General features: G+C 40.0%; 1 protein-coding gene across 3 annotated transcripts in view; it reads right to left on the reverse strand.

Moving 5' to 3' along the window:
• Window positions 1-22,280, reverse strand: part of LOC149088015 (uncharacterized) — a 517,816-nt gene that overhangs the window by 142,712 nt on the left and 352,824 nt on the right. For all 3 annotated transcript variants that reach the window (XM_089243788.1, XM_089243779.1, XM_089243797.1), the window contains exon 5: window positions 491-875. In XM_089243788.1, the coding sequence (XP_089099914.1) occupies window positions 491-875 (385 nt within the window). The remainder of the gene's footprint in view (window positions 1-490; window positions 876-22,280) is intronic.

Raw genomic sequence — 22,280 nt, forward strand, 5'->3', positions numbered from 1 at the left:
TATTTACGGTTTGAAGAGGTTCTTGTATATGGGGAAATATCTGCAAAATTTTTCTGGGGAGCCGCAGAAGAACCATAAATTGGGCAAGGGAACCGCGTGTGACAAAAGTTTGAGAACCACTCTTTTAAGCGAATGAAAATTTCACACTGATCCGTATTAAAACTACCACAGTGGAAATTGCCAAGCCCTTTGTAAAACGCGTCCCTTTTTTCAAGACGAATATTTTTTTTTCAGATTTTGTACAGGCGATAGTGTTTTTCCCGCCAACTACGATAACACGAAACCGAGGAAGAGAAATACTCTGGCTTTTTCTGCACACATATTCCTGTACTACCCTGAAGGGGCAAGAAAAAAACACACCACCTAATCTCGCGATTGTCGAAATACAAGGAATCAAGTTAGGCGAGATATCTCGTCAATGCCACTGTAAGGATTAAATATATTTGTTATGAAATTCAGAAGCAAGGAGATGGAATGCGTTCAGACATACCCCGCTCCACGGAGAGTAAGAGATGCTGGAGGACGTTGGTCAGTTGGTCGTCGCTGATCATGGCAAGATCAGATTCCCCGGACTGGAGCCAGTCCATGGCCGAGAAAAGATTGCCGAAATCCTTCTCATCGATCCGGTGTTCCTTGACGCTTTCGACGGATTCGGACTCCGTCTTAGGCCTGTACTTGATGCTCAAGTATACAGGACGGCACCTCGACGTCTCGGGCGATGGTTCCTCTCGGATGCAGATGTACGAATCTCCTGGCTTCACCAGCCCTTCCTCCAAGTCGCCGAGATGAACGACCAGGCGGCGGTTGTGACAGAGAGGCCAGCCGGCGCTGGAAGGACGACAGTCGACAACGAACTGACGATGACCAGCGGCGTCCTGTCGAAGAAATAAAATGAGGACTATTTATTATATATATTCGTACTAAACATCAAGAAACACTCATTTATTACATGTATCAGCGTGGGAGACTTAATAAGAAATCGAAAAACACTAAAATAGTGGGGGTTTTTTCCGTGGAATTACGTCATGTCTCGTGAGATAATGTTTCAAACACTTGACACAAAAGCGAAATCGGCCACAGACCGAGACAGACTTAGTCTGCCCTTCACGTGGCAGGGCCAAACGCGGGCACCCGGCGCTATATCATAGGAAATGTTAACGTCACTGATGATCCCAATCTTAAGCTATCAAGTTTCAGTGAAGCTGAAATTTTAAAAACATCTTTTAATATGAAGTATCCGAAAGGAACCATTGACTTATAAACATGCCCCCTTCCAAGGGTGGAGCTGACGGGGATCCAGCCAGAGTGGAGCTATGGTAAGCCGCTCGTGTACCACCATGAAGGTTACCGCCAGGTTCGCGGGTTCGAACCTGGGGGGGGGGGGTGAGAACATAGATAGCAAGTCTTTTCCGTACCAGACCTGAGGCGATCACCGATAAGACCAGATGCATCCCATCTTCTACAGATTTCAAGGCGTTCCCAAGGGATGGAAGCGTCTAGCGTTTAATTATAAATCAAACCTTTGTATACAACGAATATGATGGAAGTATCTGAGCATACGAGCGTCCTCGCGCACTTACAAGTGTCCCGTAGTGCCTGAGTGCGATACATTATCGAAGACCACAACGGTTGTCTTATAGTTCTTGACGTCCGTTGGTCCATGTACCGGACTTGATGAAGTGTCGCTTATTTCCTATCAATGTTTTACGGTCTTGATGTTCCGCGATAGCAATGGGTAAACTAAGGCGACCACCGATAGATGGCGCAGTCCCTATGCGGTTGTGTGATCATAGGGAAGGACCCTGGTTCGAATCCCCCCCATCGGCAAAGTTGGTGGTCGATTGAAGTTGTTTTTCTGTAGTTCCCAACTTCGCGATGTCCGAGTCGATCTCCGTATTAAAATGTCCGACCAAAGAGAGCAATCGGGACCCGGAGCGGTTTTTTAATCATTTTTTTTGTCTTTTCACATATATCACCTCTCCATGTACAGCGCATGCAATGTGGAGAGGCGCGTGAAAAGTATGTCCAGGGGGGCCCGCCAGAAACCCCAAACTGGGGGCCCTGCTCGAGAATTTGAGTGCCATGATTATACTAGAAAAACCTAATTTTTGGTCTGTCGTTTACAGATTCTACGAGTTTTGGGCGGTTGCGATTTCGACAAGATAACTAACATGGCTACCAGATTCAAGCTCCTGACCTACAGACCGATCGGATTAACACACCACAAGATGCCACGATGAGAAACAAAAGATTTTTTTCCCCTGGAGGTCAACAATGTTATGTTATTGTATACATAGATAGTGCATATATAATATCTCTATAAATCAATACAAAAGTCCAAAGATTTCCACGAAAACTTCAATATTATCTTGTCACAGAACAAAGACGGAATTCAGCCAAATGCCACGGTGTGATAAAGAAAACATTATATATATACACACACACACCATTGTTCGCTTCCCCTCGTGAGAATGAAAACTCTGGACGTTATTATAACTACATTACACGAACAAACAAATGAATAATTTAAGGGGGGAAAAAAGAACAGCGTGAATACATAATATAGCGAGACCTCCCTTTAGGTCAGCGGATAACGTGGGCAACACGCAGTGACCTCCGAAAAACAACAAGCTTGCGATGTAACGGATGATGAGGATAATATTCAAGATGACCACAAGAGATTCCAATGTCCAATCGGGGCGAGATCATTTTGGATATGAAAAATTATTCTATTAAACAAAAAAGGTCATGCAATTATGATATTTACGATCGCAGCATTCGTATCTCGAGCTTGGCATTGGATGCGTTCGTTGCATCAGGGTTGATCAAAGGAAAACCGTCCGGATATCTATTCATTGAGACAGACGCAAAAGCATACCCGAAGGCATAGAGTAGTGTCTCTTGAAGTGTGCGTCGAGGCATCTTGGGGAGCCGCCAACCTTTGTCAGGAGATATGTGTTTATGCCTATTTATGCTTTGAAGTGGTTCTTTTATGTAGGAAAAAATATCTACTTAACAGGCATTCAAATACGCAAAACTTCTCGGGGAGAAGGCAGACACTGCCCGTTTCTCATTGACTGCACATGCTGGTCACTAGGCCCCCCTCACTAAAGGGCCCTTTTCCAAGACAAGTACAATTTTTGTTTTTTAAATTCTGGCCGTTTCTCCGGTTTGAAATAATTCAAGCAGACCACGCTGTCCGGGCAATGAGCTTATATTCGCAAGCGACAGAGTCTGGTTGTGGTCGGTTCAATCTGTCTCTATAGCCTTAATACCCAACAGAAAGTTATGAAACTTTAAGAAACTCTCAATGAAGGTACAGTGAGAATTTTAGAAGCTTCTTTTGAAAACCGAAAATCTCCGCATAGCATTTGCTGTGAAACCACCATGTTTTTAACGGATTTTCACCGAAAGCAAAGAGATACAGGCTCCTCGAACGGGGTGAGGGCAATCACTAATAATGTCCGTCTCCTCCCACCCAAATATGCCAAAAATACAATTTGTTACTGGACGGGGGGGGGGGGGAGCAGCATCACCCTCCGCCTTTCCCTTGCATCCACCTAAGAGTTTCACCAGCAAATCACGTTGTTGTAAACTCAACGCAATGCTTTTTAGGCCGGAATCGCACCATAAAAAGTTCTACAAAATATATTTTACAAAACTTGAAAAATAACCAATAAGCCTGCTGTTCGATCGTATGTAACTGATACGCTAATTGGTTGCATTTTTCAATTATTATGAAGGAACTTTTATCAAACTTTTATAGTGTAATCCCAGCCTAATTGAAGAAATAAAAAGGAAACGGTTATGGGGTGGGATTTTTTAGATATCCTCCCAAGGAACTTGAGCATTTTTGTCACAATCTTTTGGAAAAAATTAGCATGTGTGCTAAAATTTTCATAAAAAAATGTCTTTTAGTGATGAATATTGGAATTAAATTTTCCGTTCTTGATTTCTTCCCATCATTTCATCAAAACATCCTCAAAGTTTCATCACTTTGGATGAATAATATAATGGCTGTAGATAGCTCTGAATAGGTGAACTTACGTAACCCCTGTGCAGCATCATTTTGCTCATCAAAGGTGTTCCAGGACACAAGCATAAGTAAAAAGCTGACCATATTTGTTTCATATAAATGCGGTAATTCGAGATCCAAACAAAACATCGCAATTATCGTTAACGGTAAGTAAAATTGCAATTATCGCCAAAGAGATTGTCAAAAATTAGTAAAGTTGCCAATTACTCGATGTCAACCACTGACCTAGAATTTATTGAGCTCCCAGATAGTCTGAGTTCTATTCAGGGCCTCCTCAACATCATGGGCCCCCCTAGGCAAAGTGATGCTATGATAGTCCCATACTTAGCTGGAAATAAACAGCCTACATATTTCCTCCTTATTTTCAAAATTTATTGTATTATACAAAATATCATAAAGTGGGGTCACTTATGGACATGAGACCCCCCCCCCCAGGCATGACCTCTCACAAGAGTGGGACTGACAGAGCTGCAGCCCGGGACCTGATATGGTTTTGATCATTTTTTGTTTTTCACACTATGAAATTAATATAGAGGAGGGGTCTGTGAAAAATGTAGCCGGGGGCCTGCGGAAAACCCCACCCTAGGGAACCTGCTGCAAAATGCAGGTGGTGAGCCCGGGTGGGCCCATGCCATAAGATGGCCCTGGTTTTATGGGTGGTTTTGTTGGATTCTATAAGTGTATAGTAACAATATAAAAGCTTTATTTCTTCACACCTTAATTTTTCTTCTCAGCTCTCTGCAGCCCTCCAAACCACCTGTCATGGCCCCTTTCCCCATTTTCTTCCGTGGCCCCCTTGAAGTATCCCAGTACCACTAGGGGGCCATATGGCCCCCGGTGGAGAACCACTGTGTTAGTTAGTCTAATGTTAGTTAGTCTATTATAATGAAATGAACACATTTACATTACTATAAATAATTATGATAGTTGGAGTCATAATTATCATAGTACAATTTATTAGCAAAGAAGAAAAATTGAATTATATGCTTCGTTCAATAAGAAAAGATTTTATAGATAAATACAGCTTCGCCAGATAAGCTTCGTTAAAAACATAGGGAAGAACGGGACATTTGATAGAAAATATCGGGACGGCCAAAATTACGAGAATGCCCTGCAAACTACGGGTCATATGGTCACACGATATATTACAGTTACTGGCTCACAAACGGCGGAAATATCGCATATCTAGCCCGTGGACTGAAAAAGTTGCGCACTCTTGCTGTACAGTATATACTGTATTTCTTTTCAACTCTGTTGTATCATGAGAGACGTACCTTTACATCCATTTCAGCGCATCCCCACTCGAATGATTTGATCGACCCTTACGAGAAGTGAATTCTCTCTCATCACTTATATTCTATCATGAAGGTCATCATTTCAGCCTCGTATTTTCTGATATACACAAGCTGGTATGTGCTTCTTTCCGCTTGATTCTCTATCGCACATGCAAAAAGGTAAAATCTCCACGATGAAGACGTCAACTGAAAACGTTCATGGCTGACTTCATTAGCTCATGTTTCCCCTCTCAAATTCTGTGCCCCGACGACGATGATAGTCACGCACCAAGTGTCCGACGCTTATGAAATCAACACATTGAAGTGACGGATGAGTGAAAGATGCGGCGAAAGTTTCAAGGTGATGCCGTTTCCTGATGATTTTATTATCGCCGCGGACGAAAAAAGTGAAAGAAAAATTGTATTGTATCATTTTTTTCCTTTTTCTCACAGCTTTGCTCCCAGACGAAAATGACCGCCCATTTGAGGTTTATAAACGGTTATTTACGAATTAAACTGTCATGGGGGGAAGAAAACAGTTTTCGTATGACGTCGCAATTATGGCTGATGGAAGTTTGCCGCAAACAAACAAAAAAAAAAGACTTTTATTATAGTAGATGTTGCCTTTCTTCATAATATTCGTCAGGATCCGGTACCGCGCGTGACTCCAACCACCCCAGTCATGAAATGCGCACGTTCCTTCTCACACGAAAGTGAATTTCTTACGTCGGTGATTTTGACACATTTCATACAGGGTGTCCCGTGAGAATTCGTATATGGTTTAAAAATAAATACAAACTGAAGGAATTGGTGCATTTGAATGCGCTTTGCGGAAAAGTTATTCTTACGAAGGGGAGATTTCTTTCGATACGGAAAAAAAAATAGTTCTGTTTTTTGTGGATAGAGGGCACTTCTTTCTTTTAAACCGAGCACAACTCAAGCCTATCGCCACGGGCAATTGTGCTGGAAGCGTGCGTACCTAAAAGTCTGAGTGCGTATCAAGTGTTGTGTCTGAGTTTTCAGTGCTGCCACCTATATTTTAGAAGTGAAGTGAAATGATTGAATATTTGTACCGTTTGTAGGCCTGTTGCTCTCGGTGGCGAGACTTTTTAAAGGGGAAATCGGCTCGCATTCTGCCACCTCTGTGTCGACAGTGGATGGGACTGCACGAAAGTCTGGCAGGCGTGATTGGACCTGCACATTTCTTCAACTTTTTCAGTGTTCGAAAAGGTTTAACCGGTGATTCGTGCTCTTACAGTGGCAATCCCGAGATATCTCGTCTAGCTTGTTCTGCTTTATTTTTGTAATGCCGAAATATGTCGGATTCTCAAAACGCTTTCATTTGGGCAAACCCCTAGCCCAGATATCATTGTAATTTTCTTCTGTTGCCAACATGTTTTCCTTTCCCCTCAGATTCAGAACTTTGAAATACCAATTTTTCCTTTCCCCTAGTCCTGCCAATCAACTTCCAACGTGCGAAGACAGCTTTGGATAGAGACTTTTTTCCTTTTCTCTATGAATTATTTATTGTGTACACTTAAATTTATAACTAACAGAAAACGATAGTTTTTTGTTTGGTCTTCCTTGTTTATTTTCATTATTTTGTGATGAGGAGGAAATCACTCATCATGCTCACGCAATCGGAGGAAAAAAATATTCTTCTTAACAGTAGATGACAATTTGTAAATGGTTTAGTCAGTACCCCTCTGGCAGATAAACGTTCAGGAAAATTTTAAAAACCACCTTAAGAGTTAAATAACTTCAGTAATACTGCTTTATCCATCAATGTGAACATCACAACGAAAACCTTATGTTAGCATCCGTAACAGGAAAATTCAGAAATGAGCTGTTAATCGTAAATCCTGCCTTTTGCGATTCTGATTTGCATATTTTCAATGACATGTTTTCGTGCAGCGCCCTGTATCGACAAAATTCTGAACATTTTTTATCGAAGAAAATCCCCCTTTGTGAGAATGTATTTGAATGCGGCTTACGAAAAAGAGTATTTTTTTTTTGTATACGGTATCTGTATACCGATTCCATTTATTTTTTGGAATTTTTAAATTATTCACGAACTTATGGGACTCCCTGCACATAAAAAATGAAGCTATGATGAGAATTTTTTTTTTTTTAGAATTTCTGAAAGCTATTTGCAACGTTTATGTACGAAAATTCATCAACAACTTCGATGCATCACAAAAAATCTCTGAGATAAATGAAACAAGCACAGAATTACTTTTGGACATACCTACCAGCTTCGACATCCCTTCCTCGTTAATTTTTTTTCCCCCATCAGACCTCAATATGTCCCATTTTTTATCTCAGCCCCCCTTCCACAATACACAGGTAAAAAGACTCCTAGTTATTCCAATCACAAAACGATGGAATTCAGCAAAAAAAGGACCTAGATATTCACCTCAGTATTTGTAATGATGACAAGTCAGCGTCAGTTCATCCTCCCTCATGATCAATGGCTCTGTGCGTTTAGGAAGTCTTGATCAAGATATCACTTCCAAGAGCATGAACCATTCATCATTTTTATAACTCATTTCTCAGCCATAACCGAGCCGCGTATCGTTTTCCACCATTGAGCTATCAGAATGCGATATCTTTTACATAACAACGCTCTATCAACCATTTTTCAACTGTCATCATGATTATCTGTCATATCAACTCCCCTCCACCACTCCACACCGTTTTCCTTCAGAAGACGACTGACGAACAGTTACCTGAAGTTGATTAAGTTCGCATCACACCAGGAAAGTATCTAAAGGAATTGAGGTATGGAGAGGAGAGAAATTCCGAAAATATATTAATGAATAAATAAATGGAGGAGGAAAAGCAAAAAAGCCATCAACTGGTTCAAGGTTGACAGTTGATGAAGTTGTGCTTTTTTTTTCCTTCTTATAATCGCGTTGTGCAATTATAAACGGCCCTATAAGCTGTCGGACCGGATGCCTTGGATCGCCCCAGGAAATGCCCAACGCGTGTATATACGCGTCTAGTCTGTGGGACAACATGTTGTCATAGTACGTGTCCTATTCGACACGCCTTCGAAACACAGCAGGTCTGATGAGTCACTGGTGACTACTGAGTAGACAATTCATTTTTTTTTTTTTTATGGGTTATACGACAGGATGGGTTAGCTGTCTCCAACCGACAGGAACACCGAGGAAATCCGCCTTTCACTTTCGTCTCGCGTTATTATGAAGAATCGCTCGCATTGATTGCACAATAGCGTGCTCGCAATACTGAAAAAACAAACCACAAGATTCTTGAAAGGATGCGTGTGCGAGTCACATCTTGCAGGAGATGGATGTGTTTTCTTCTTATTGATGTTTTACTTATTTTGGAAGGTGTCGGGTATGATGAGAATCACAAATTATTGATTATTATAATCATTGCGATCATAAGTTCGCAATGGTTAATAGTGATGGCAGATTAAAATGCTCAAGAATGCGAATTAGTAACGAAAATGAGTGGCTGAGGAATGACCGTATTGACGTCAATAATGGTGGTTACACCTTAAAGATATGATGTGAAGTGAGATTCGATCGAATACATGGACTACTTTAAATTATGGAGGTAATTAGAACAACAGTGTTTCGGGAACTTATTTTCTCCTATCATCACAATAAGGCTGGATGCACACCGGTTAGATACGACCAGACAAGACAGCCTTAGGAAAGCTAAGCCATTATTGTTCTCATTTATTTGTATGACACAACGTTTCAATTTGTCTGACTAACCAGTGTGTGCACAGCCTAAGGGCATGAACATAGTGCACGCTATTTTCCGATTCTGCGACTCGGCGCAGCGCCTCCTAGAGATAGGCCTCCGCACTCTGCTTGTGACGTCAGTAAGTAGTACATTTTCCCTCAGAATATTCAGGGAAAAAAATTCCCTGCTCGACCCAGTATCATCGTTGTGAGGAAAAGAAATGATCGGGCTCAGAATTGGCGATTTCTGTCTCACTTCCAATCTATATGCGGTATTTGTGAGCCAATCAGGAAGATTCTACGCCAAAATAACAAGAAATGAAATAGGATGCTGTGTTTCAAAATAACGTTTATGGCAAACAGTGCAGAGGCCTTCTATCTCTAGGAGGTGCTGGTCGGCACTGTTAGATTGGTCAAAAAATCTGAAATTCAGGTCATCAACCAATCAGCAACGACGCAGACTTGCAGAATCAGAAACCAGCGTGTACTATGGGCACACATAGGTTAGACAAAATAAAGCAAGACAGCTTCAGATAACCTAGTCATTATTGTTCATGTTGATTTGGATGGTGCACCGTTTCAGTTTTGTATGACTAACCGTGGGGCTCTATACAAATCAACGTGAACAACATTGGTCAAGCTTGTCCAAAGTTTTCTTGTCTTTTCTAACTGGTGTATGCCCAGCTTAATTAAGAAAAAAAAGTTCTTTCGCAGCTTCCTTTTGTAATAATTGACGAAGCCCTATATATTATAATTTAACCTTCTTATCCCCTCCCTCCAGTAACTGCCACATGGCGAATTCACCCATTTTTGGTAAAACAGACATTTTCAGTGTTGCCACTTTGGTAGCTGGAATTCGAATGATGACTAGCGTATGACGTTTTGATCCCATGCAACTCGTGTTCTTAGAGACAAAAGAATTCTCAGAAAAAAGGTACTGTGATAGCTGGATATATAGAATAATTTATTCAATTTATACAAAAATCGCCACGTTTTTAAGACAAATAAATTCAATTGGTCGAATGGTCGACGCGTTTCGGCTCTTCAATGGAGAGCCGTCATCAGGACCTCGTGGTCAGAATTCACACGAATGAGTCGTGGAGGAGTGATGTCTACGTCTGGTCGTCCGAAGAGTTCGCCTTTGTATTTGCTGCGTCCGAGTGGTCTTTGGATGCGCATTAGGGAGCCATCTATTGACAGATGGCTCCCCAATACAAAGGCGAACTCTTCGGACGACAAGACGTAAACATCGCTCCTCCACGACTCATTCGTGTGAATTCTGACCACGAGGTCCTGATGACGGCTCTCCATTGAAGAGCCGAAACGCGTCGACCATTCGACCAATTGAATTTGTCTTAAAAACGTGGCAATTTTCGTATAAATTAAAACCAGGCAAAGTTTCTCATTTTTGTGATAATTTATCCAATTGTTTCCTCTAATATAACAATTCATCTATTATCACCTAAATTAGGGAGAAATATAACTTTATAGCATAGTTTTTGGAGTGGCAAACGCCTTTGATGACGTGAGGCATCAATAACTTGTAATCATTTCGATACGATCTTGAAGTCGAAATTGACAGATCAACATCGATATGATCTTTGTATAGTAACTGACTAATTATCATGATTATAATATTTTAATCGTAATCGACCGATTTCCATCAATTTAATCATACACATAGAACCATAATCGACCGATTACTATCCCCGTCTTGGAATCGTAACTGACCAGTTGTCACCAATACCTCTTGGAATCGAACCTGGCAGATTGCTACCGATGCCATCTTAGAATCAAGCTGTTGGAATCCATCAATAATGACTTGGAATCGCACCTATTATATTTTTATAATAGGATCTTGAAATCGTAACTGGCCATATCTGTGTCATCAATACCATTTTGGAATCACGGGCAGATTGTCAATAGTACGATCTTGGAATCGTGTTTTTGGAATACATCAATATGATCATGGTATCACGTTTTTAGATTCAATCAATGTGATCTTGGAATCGTAATTAGCAGATTGTAATAATACGATCAGGAATCGTCATCGGCCAGCAATACTATCTTGGAATCCAACAATATGATCAGGAAATCATAAATGGCCAACTGCCATCAATGTGATCTTGGATTCTGAACTGACTGATTATCCATTAATGGTTAAAATATATTTCATAAAATAAAAAAGGAGGAAACACACAATCATTTTGCTTCAGCCTTTAAAAATTAAAAGAATTTGTTGCTGATGATCATTGCTCATCCTGACTTTTTCTGTCATAAAATAACATTCGTTAGAAGGATCAAACCCGGATGATAAGACATAAAAAAAATCAGTAGGTACCAACTAGATCTATCTACATCAACGAATACGGAACTGGGTATGGTCTAAACATGTTCCGTTCTAATTAATATAAACTGATCGAATGGCCAGTGACTGTCGTGAAGACAGAAGGAAAGGAGGGAGTGTTCGGTTATCGCGGCCTTCCAATCAACTAGTACCACTAGACACACACATGTGACCAAGTGCAACCACGCCCCCGATATCGTGTGAGACCGTTCCCCGCAAGTCCTATTAGTATGCTAATCCCGTATTTATAAAAAAAAAAAGAAAAGAAAATCCAAAAGAGAGGTCACTAGTTTAGTGTCTCAAACGGATACCGCAACTTGAAAAGGGCAAAACATGTATTAATATCAGGAACACGGGGGCCCGTGTCATCATGTCCAACAGACATCCACTGAAGACGTTGTCTGGAATATGATAAGACAAGGGGGAAAAAGTATCAATACCGAAAAACCATTAATCTTTTTGATACTTCATGAAAAAGAAAAGAGAAAGAAATATATTCTGATGATGCTGTGACCAGATGACCTCGAGGACTTATTTGAAAAAAAGAAGTCATCATCTTATGACCATCCCTGCCTCTTTCGTTTCTTGTACCTCTTTCGCGTACCTCATCGTTGATGAACTTGACGAACTAGAAATTAAATCATGCAACCAATATAAACAGATGTTCACAACATGGATCGTTGTAATTTCCTATACGCTTATGTCGTCTCGAAAATGGGTTAATGAGAGAAAAATTCACTTGATGACCATTTCACGTACTCGCCACATTTTATAGTGGACGCAGTACGTACCTCGTTAGAATTTATTCAATGTTTCTTTGAAGGGGCGAGGTAGCCCAAGCAGATAAGAAAGTCCCCTAAAGTACCAAATGATGATTAGAGGTGTCGCAAGTCCGAGATACCCGATTCGTCCTTGTCAGATACTTTCCTAACACGGAGGAAGAACAGAAACAGCCGCAGGAGAAGATTGCTACCGCAGGGAGTCGCACATACACACCGAAGGGTTAGCGCACTCTCTCCGAGCATAACAAAGGCTGAAATATCAAACGTTGCCGTTGGGAATCGAAAATAAATTGCAGGTCCCTTTGCGACAAAGCCAAGTCATTATGAATTCTTGGTTGTCGATTAGCAGCGTTTTCAGCCGATTCCTACCGAAAAAATCACGTTAATCAAACTTGATTTCAGTGTCACTAAATGAAGCGACCACGCATATACGAATACATTTTTTTAGAGAGATTTTGCTCCAGCTATCTCTCACAGTTCATTTTTCTTCCAAATAACAGTAAAGATTGTTTTAACGAAACACTGATAGGAATAATTATGGTCACCACAAAGAAGCGTTTCACAGAGTCTGGCTTTTTTGCCGACCGAGGATCGACGTTATAGAATGTTTTTTGTTTTGTTTGTTTTTTTTTCTACGCTGTAAATTCAGAATTTAAAAATTGGTACAAGGGGTGTATTGAACGTCATACCTTGAAAGCCCACCGAAAATCCTGTCCTGGTGACCCCACTCGGAGATGCGGGAAGGGGGAGCATGTGAACGATCCACGTGATTTTTCCGTTCTTCTAAACAGTTGAATTAATCAAACGAATATCCTTTTCAGACATCACTGGCTGAGGCGAACGAAAAGTGTTTCCGCCGGGAATCGAACCTAAGTTCTCTGGCAACTAGGTCTGGTCCGTTCAACGATCACTTATATATATATAATGAAATACATATGTATAATTTTATAGCATCTATTAATATTATATGGTCACAAAAAATATTCGATTAAAACTCGATTAATCGATTAACATTTTTTGATTAACCAGTTAAAAATTTTAATCGATTCCCAGCCCTACTGGCAACCGATCAATGCAATATAGAGCCAGGGTTCAATTCCCAGAAGAAAAAAACAAACCTTTCTTTCCTAAGTAAGTTTCAGTATTGACACCTGAAAAGTCTTTTTTTATGTGTTGTAGAAGGCTGAGAAAAAAAATAACATCTCTCATTTTTTCCCACAATACAGCCATTGCGTACATATATAATTAGACCAGGTCTCACAGTTTGAAGCTGAATAGTTAAGCTTTCATAACCCTCATCGACATTCGAAATCAGACTTTTAAACCCTGTGGTCGTTCATCCACATAAATGCTTCCAAAACTGGAAGCGTTGAAACGAATCACGGGGAATGATCGAAGATACCGGCACAATATGAAATCCTGTGGCTCAGCTTAACATGAGGGGATGTTGAGAAAGGAAAAAGTTTCCGAGACTGTGCGTGAGTATTAAAAATGTGTATTTTTTAATTTCGATATACAGACTGAGTCTCATTTACATATTCGATTACGACAAATAAAATCTCGAAGTTGGCACCATATATTAGATTGTTTAAAATTTGCTTGCGTTTAATTTATCCATTTACATTGCATGATAAATTTATGCAAAAAATATTCGCAAAATAGGTCACGCAGTTGTTGTCTGGCACCCTAATTAGCAATATGAAAAAAATATCAAGCAACGCAATGAGCTTAGATTATGCATCCGAAATTTCCATAAATTTAGATTTAAAAAAATTCTATTTAAAAAAAAAATTCTCTCGAAGATGCTTTTTCTTTTCAATCATTTCACACTGAGCTGCGGACAAAACACAAGGTCGACTGACAAGGTCAAGACGAATGACGAATCACGGCGCCACATACTGGAGAAAGAGGTGAATTATCATTACCTATTCTTCTCTATATACTGCAAAACACATAAGCTCTCTCTCTTTTTTTTCCCCCTTTGTAAATGCTGCCTCTTTCTGCAAATCACCAGGAAGGTCTCGGAACTGTATGCAAGATTTTCACATCGTCATCATCATCATAATCCCACGCGAGAGTGCCACATTCAGGTAAATAATCGTACGTAAATGGGAGGAAAATTATCCTTGTCCACATCGGCGTTACGTCGGTGATGGACTTCAAAATAAGAAACAAAAAAAAAATGTATTCTGCGTGGGCGGGATCAAGACAAGACGAAAATAAAATGAAATGATGCATTCGTAGAATACCTTCAGGTATATCGAGAGAATAGGCGCTTTGTGTTTCTCCGATATTCTCCTGAACTCTATAGATATAGGGGCCATTTTAAGATCCCTGAAAGATCTTTTGGTTTCTAATTATTTTAATAAAAAATGTTCATTTTTCAGCAGTCCAGATGTTGTTTTAAGCGTGAAGTGTGGTACCCTAAAGAACGCAGCAGGAGAAAATACGATAACTTCCAGACATGTGTCCAAAAACTTTGCATACCCAGACTTGCTTGTAAATTTAAATGATTAATACATCTCCGAAAAAATATTTTACACACCAGATAAATATTATAAGTTGATTTGATTACTTCAAATACAGTTTACGCTCGTTTTTACAAACCGTACGGACGTGCAAAACTAGTTTGTGAATGGGAAAGACGTTTAAAGGAATAGTATGTATACGCTGCTTGTGAGACCGCGTTAGTGAAATCATGCGTCGACTGTATTTAAAGCAGAATTTATTATTTGCATGAGGTAATATCGGAAAATTATATAAAATAACTTTAAAACAGAGTTGTTCTACTTTTCTACTTGAAATTAAGCGAAAAATTACGCGGGGACCAGCGGGAGAAATACTTTGCAAACTGCCGGAAAGAAAATAATTTCGGAGGAAAATTCCTTCAGTCGGACTTGTGTTTCCATTTGTATATACTGTACTATTTATTAGTATACATGCGATGATCGGCTACAACCGTGAAGGTTGCCGTCAGGTCCGAGGTTCGAATCAGGGCAGAGGCGTACCTAGAAATTTCGTTCGGGGGTGGGGGGGGGCCAAAGTGATAGAACAATATAGATTTGGGCCTCTTTTCCCTTTTTTCGCTCATTTTCTCACATTTCGGGGGGGGGGGAGGCAGACCTCCAAGTCCCCCCCCCCCCCGCCCTTGCTACGCTCTTGAACCAGGGGAAGAATACATGTAAGGTATTTTCCGTAACGAGCTTGAGGCGGCCACAGATAGATGGTGCCTTCATTTCCGACCTAACTCGTGAATGGCAGTAAATTGCGTGCAGCGAGGTGGCCGGAGTTGTTGTGTGATGAAGAAGTGATATACAAGCGAGAAACGGCATTGACTCCTTGTGTTGTTGCCTATTAAATAAATACAAAATATGTGTTGTAATTCTTCAAGTAAAATTGGTTGTTAGTTTATATCCGCGTGCGCGCAGCGTGAAAATGAACGATAGATTTGGTTACGAGACCGGAATCAATTTCATTCGCCAAATTATTTTTGTCGCTGAACTTTGGCAATATTTTGTGTGAAGAATATGATTATAGTTGAAATTGAATGATGTGCACTTTTTTCGATTTTGTTGTAGATGGGAGCAGGAGTATTTGTGCGACAATAATATGCTCCATTATTATGACGAGTGCTGCTACCTATCGAATAAAAACAAAACTCTGTTAAGATTCTTTGACGGGAAATTGATTGATGGTTTTAAACGGGTGTGCGGCATTTATTTATTTATTTATATATTGATTTCATTCATTCATAATTTGCTCTTCCATTGTCTTAATTGTGCATAGCTTGCAGTTGAACTTCTTCCTTATGTTTGCAATATCAGCAATATGGTTATTTTCCGCATTCTAGATTTTTGTTGTTATAATTTCATTCTTTTTTTTTTTTTGGATGAACAAATAATGCATCAAATTCATGTGATATTGCAATTGATTTGATTACTATACAGCGATGGTGTGTGTCATGTCTTCATTATAACTTTTTCTTTGAGGCCCTTGATTATGGTTATATGACAGATGCCGGTTCTACAGTACCTGTACTGCCGAGTGAACTAGTTTACACAAAAATTTTGCCATGAACTAATCTTTTATTGATTTAAACATCTCCGATTGGTCTCTCGATTATGTAAAATTTTATAATGTTTGAGGTTTTTAGGTAGCATACCATCAGCTACTTCCCTTATGACATTTCCCCCCTTTTTCTTCGACTGTGTTGTGTTTCATCTCGATGAGCATTCATTTCGCAAAGATTTGTAAACAATACTCTCTCATGGCTCTTTCATTCTCTACACATACATACACTACACACCTTACACACATGCACAAACTTGTCTTTTTCCTTCACATACGACCAATGGTAATCTGTTAGTCGCCAGGCAGCCTGCAAAGGCTGGACGGAAACGTTCAATTCTGGTCTGGTCTGATATTTCAGTAAATCAGGTATTCTGGTCTAGTATTTCAGTGAATAAAATTTTCGCCGGTGCGCATTATCAAATCAAATAAAAGATTTGATCAGGGCGCTTTTTGTTCGTTTCATGCTACGTACCGGTTCGAAACCAACAACAGCGTTCACTTAAAAAAATCATAACGAATAGTTCAGGTTTTATTTGATAGGTGGCAAGAGTGGTCCATATTTTTGTGATATTTTTCTCCGATATTTTTGTGTAGAAGGAAATGCACTTAAATATTGCATGAATTCGATATTTTAAGGAATATTTATGTGCTTTTGACTACTGTAAAATATCAACTGTATAAATGCAAGATTATTCTGGCTTGAGTTGTCAATAGCCATTTGGCAGCATGTAGAATACATACGCAGTAAAAATACCATCAAATTTGACTCCCGTGTTTCCAAAGCATTGAAACCGTGAGTGTGTAACATAGATAAATGAACGAAGTGACCATCCCTGCTCTAATCTCATTAACGAAGAGCATTGGCTATATTCTAAGCTCCTAATAAACTGAATCGAGTTCTCCTTAGGGGCACCGAGTTTATCATTAACAAAATTAAACCGAGTCCTGCGTCCGTTAGACGGAAAGTAAATCATTACAAAAATTTATAATTGTTTCCTTTTTAACCAAAAGAGTCCACATGACTTCAGTCTTGACGCAGGGTCTCCTCCCACGACCAGAAGAACAAACAAGATAAGGAAAGAACAAAAAATATATATATATTCTACCATAAAACTTATATTTTGCTATTTACATTCTGAACCCCATTAGGGAAAAGCATCCACCGAGAGGTGGGGTTCGACCTCTTTAACCTCTTCAAAACTGATATTATTACTTAGCAGAATGAAATCCTCCCCACTCTTTTAGACTTAATTGACGGAAGGGGGCGCAAAACACGAGCACCGAATACACACACCGCAAGACATGAGATTATGGGGGAAGGGGGAATGATGGACGGTCGAACTAATTAACCTGATTACAAGCAGCACGTGGATTGAAAAAAAAAAACCGGCCTAATATGACAAGATTTTGAGGAAGAAGGAAAATAATATAGTTAATAATTAGCTCTGCAACAATCTACTACATAATATAATTTTTTTTCTATATTCGTGATAAGAGTCAGAATTGGGCAGTTTAAAAGGAATAACGGTCTAACATGAGGTTTATCGGATAGTTAAGAACAGCAAGTGGAACGAAAACATGGTAGTGTACGATAAATTGCTTGGACGTACTTGTTACAGATTTTCTTCTTATAGGCTTATAAAAAAAATGGCCAATTCGTGTACACCAAGGGACTAGAAACAAGGCCACCCGAAATAGAGAGGCCCGTCCCAGTTATATTGAAGGGGGCCATGAGATAGTAACTCCCCCCAATGGAATTTACACGTTTCTCGAACGGAGATGGCCTTCGAATTGTGTCTATATATGTACAAGTATATATATTTTGACAAGTACGAGTATGAAAGTCTGGAGCAGGAAGATGAGAAATGGATGTGTAGTTTCGAACAACAGATAATTACAGACTAGGGGATACCTGAACATGGCATGCGGCTCGAATAATATATAAGCTTTAGATTTCCCTCGAGACAAGTCTACCTTTCACATGGAATTACTGTCTTTAGCGCGTTAACCCAAATAACAATAGCTGTACTATATGACCACAATATATCTAAAATCAAACTTTCAGTTTCACGGTAAATCCATACACAGTTCACGCCGTTTAATGTGATCACATCGGTACTCTGATAAAAATAACTGAACGATAACTATACCCGAAAAGAGCCCCGTTTTCAAGTATGGTGGCCAAACTCTGACGTTGTACCCGGACACCTGCTTATAAGCACATTTTATATACTTTCTCAACTGCTATGAAACGCCATAATTTTTGTTATTCATCAATATATTCATGTGTTCCAATGTATACCACCGGTGAATCCACTAGTGCGCAGCTGAACTTTGTATGTTCAAGTGAACTTTGTAATTTCTTCGGACTTGATCTCATCATTAGGACTATAATAACCAAATCTAAACATGTCTCTAACTGGCAATGAAAAGTCCCCCCCCGGCTCCTTCAGTCTTGTGATATTATTAACACCAGCAATTGATCAATATCGATAATTCCCACTTACATATTTATAGTTCATTGGACCTGAATTTGTACATGTATCCTGTTTTTCATGTTCTATTTGCAGATTCGGACCTATGAAAAAACCCTTCCAACAAAAGACAAGATGAGTGAAGTTGGTGTTGCAGATTGGCTGATGGTTGGGGACAGAGTACAGTGATGATGGCGGATGGCTCGAGATGTTTTTGTTGGCCTCTTGCGGGCGATTCGCCCGGGCTCCTTGGCGGGGGTTTCCGGGGACTTTGGGGGTGTAATTGCCAGGAGTCGGGGGCGATGGGGGGCCTCGGCGGGATTGGGTCCTGTGGCTTACGGGCCGGGGATGCCTGCCGGGCCCGAACATCAAGATAGTTTTTCCAGCATGTCCCAGCCGCTGGGTAATCTGCCTCAGAGCTGGGCCATGTTTGGTGTTGGTGTCTGTATTCCTTTCCGTGGGTTGGAGGTCGGACAGTGGTCTTGGTGGCTAGCGGGGCATTTTCTTTTTTCCAGCATGGCCCAGCCGCAAGGTAGCCTGCTTATATCCCACAAGGGACAGAGCGGGGGCCATGTTTGGTGTTTGCATACATCTCGTTTGGTCGAACGGGACGTATGATAAATTGGTTTGGGAAAACGGGACAACTTTGTTTTTCTTTCCCACACAATTTTGGTTGCAAAATTTTCAATATCGTCCCATTAATTTTTTTCCCTGCTTAACTTATTTTACCCCTATCAGCTAAAATTCTGCATTTTTGTTATTCAGCCATTGCGAGGCATTAGAATTTATATATAACTATTTAATGTATAGTGTATATCACGAACTACCATCCTTTTTTTCAAAGTACAACACGTTTCATAGATTCCTTGAGAAAGTCTCTCGTAAAAAGAAATTTGCGTCTGTCAACTGAAAGAAATTGATGAAAAACTAAAGGAAATGTCTTTTTTCCCCGTCATACATTTAACTCCACTATAGGGGAAACCATTGTAAAAGCAGCTTCATACCTACATAGATCACAGCGAATGCTAGGGATTGATTACAACATTAAGTACGAAAATGTTTGTCAACAAGGGAGGGAGGAGACAACATCATCTAGTCTCCTACATAGTCTTGCAGCCTGATATTTACAGGGGGAAAAAATAAGTTTTTAGCTAAACCTTAGCTTCAACATGCACACAAAAACTTTCGACGGGTGAAAAAAAATTAACATTATCCAAAGTCTTGATAACGATAAACGAATTTTTTTTCCCATCTTATGATATTGGTCAGTTCTGTTCTATGTAAAATTGATATCAATGCCCGAACGATAACATTATCAGTGATTCTGATAAGCGGTGCGTCGACTATATAAAATTGATTTTCTCTGTGCGCGCGCGTGCATGTTCTCTACAAATTTACAATTTTTGTCCGATTGTCGCCAAAATTTTGCATATGTAACAAACCGGGCTCGACTTGAACAGTTCGTCAGAACTGCGAAAATGCCCGACACAGGCAAAAAACTTTCGGTCAACAACGGTTCGTCAGCTTAAACAATGACTTTTAGAACGTTTACCATGGTTCCCAAACAATGCGTTTTAGACATGCGCCTTCACCAAGGTTTGTCATTTCTTTAAAGCTGGACATATGGAGCAAACCCGGGCTGTGTCGGGTGTTGCAGCTAATGATGTTTATATATTTTGTTACAATTAAGTATACAGTAAATACAGAGGCATAGTAAAAGTCCGCTATAACGAGTGATTTGTGATTTTTAAACAGCTAATGTTAAAGATACAAAAATATTCGATTATAGCGAGTTGAAAAAAAAAGGAAGCTTTCGTTATAACGTCAACAAAATTCTCCGAAGAGGTCAGTTCCCTTTCTTTCTCTTGAAGAATTGATTTGAAATGATGAATTACTATCACTTATGAGCAATGATTACGAGGAGCACGTGTGTTTTCGTAATCATTGCTCTGAGGTACTTCTAACAAAGTTTCCTTTGTTAGAAGAACCTCAGAGAGCAATGATTACGAGGAAATTTCCCCCCTCCTCTTCTTCATATTTTTAGACTTTCCCTCTATACACACGGAAAATGCGAGGATTTTATCCGACTTTTATCTATCCCAGACTATTAGGTCATGGTCAGCCAGGGTTTGTTTGAAACTTGAACGGAACTTGCCGTTTAGAGTCGCTTCCGAACGGCTGAACAAAGTGCTAAAACGGGAGGTAAAAAAATTGAATTAGGAGAAAAAAATAAACATGTCCATGAAGCAAGCGTGAATTTCCATTGCTCGGCCGGTCTGCCAAATGGATCCCCACAAGGTTGAGGATGACAGGGCTCCAGCCCGGGTTTGATTTTCATCATCTTTTTTTTTCCCGCACTATAAATTCACTATAGAGAGGCTTGTGGAAAGTTTGGTATGAAAACCCTCTTGCAGGACATAGTGGCCATGGGGCGGACAACTCATATTTTTCCCAGCTTCTCTGTAAAATTCGATGACTTCATAAAGGTGTTTATTTATTTCTCCTAAAATTTGCTATCTCCTCAAAATCACCGCCAGGGGAAATTGCCCAGTCACTCCTATTTCCGGCCCAAGGGTTTAATCGAACAAATTTTTCAATCGAAAAATATTTCAAGACTTGTCCGAAATCTGATTATACTGGATCCAACCGCATTCAAATGCTCAAACCTATTTATTCCCCGAAATAACATATCCTATAATATCTGCGTAATGATAATTCACGCACAGAAATGATATATAAATGACGCAATAAAATATTAGAATGATAACTCGCATTTGATGATAATCTAAATCCTATGTTCAAGCAATCAGATTAGAGAATGGTCGAATGGTCAATTCTATTCATTTCATCGGAATTTTGTGAGCTTTCTGAAAAAAACCCACTAGCGAGCCCATCTGGAAAACTCTAATTATCATACTATAGATACTACAGGAGATGTCTCTCGAATGCATTATACATTAACTCGTTTATTAATGGTAGTCATGAATTCAATGGCAATGAAATAAAAATTAGCATTTCGGGAATGGGCCTTGCATCTCATTACAACGATTAGATCGTTTATTCTATTCTCGTGTACCCCAATACACGATGATTCCTAATGATAAAGAGAAAAAAATGGTAATAAAAATACAAGAAGAAATCTCAATCTTTGGCTCGATAACTCGATAAGTACCAGCTGAAGTACTAAGCCAAGTCATTTTTACGTGTGGGGGATTCTCTCCCCCCCCCCCCCCAAGAACGAGATGAGTCATAAGAAATTTCAAGAAACAACCCGAAGAAGTTCACTGACCGGAACCGTTTCCGGTGGTGGTTGGCAACAGAGATAACATTGTTGAATAGGAAATCGAACATGACAATGAAAATAACAATAACAGTAATAATAAATGGGACGTAACGAGATGCCGGACTGTCCACAAGGGAGGTTTGGACACCATTAGCACCGAGGACACGAGCTGAATATCAAACAGGTGACGATTCGTCATCATCTTCATTAGAGGCTGCGATGTGAAGAAAACGTTGGAGGGAGGTTGCTGGGGGGACGTCCCGTATTAAACGGGATTCAGGGGCGTGCACACCA

This window comes from Pholcus phalangioides, unplaced genomic scaffold, assembly GCF_987345545.1.
Source record: "Pholcus phalangioides strain wild (caught in Gottingen) unplaced genomic scaffold, Ppha-v1.0 ptg000003l_1, whole genome shotgun sequence".
Classification (NCBI taxonomy): domain Eukaryota; kingdom Metazoa; phylum Arthropoda; class Arachnida; order Araneae; family Pholcidae; genus Pholcus; species Pholcus phalangioides.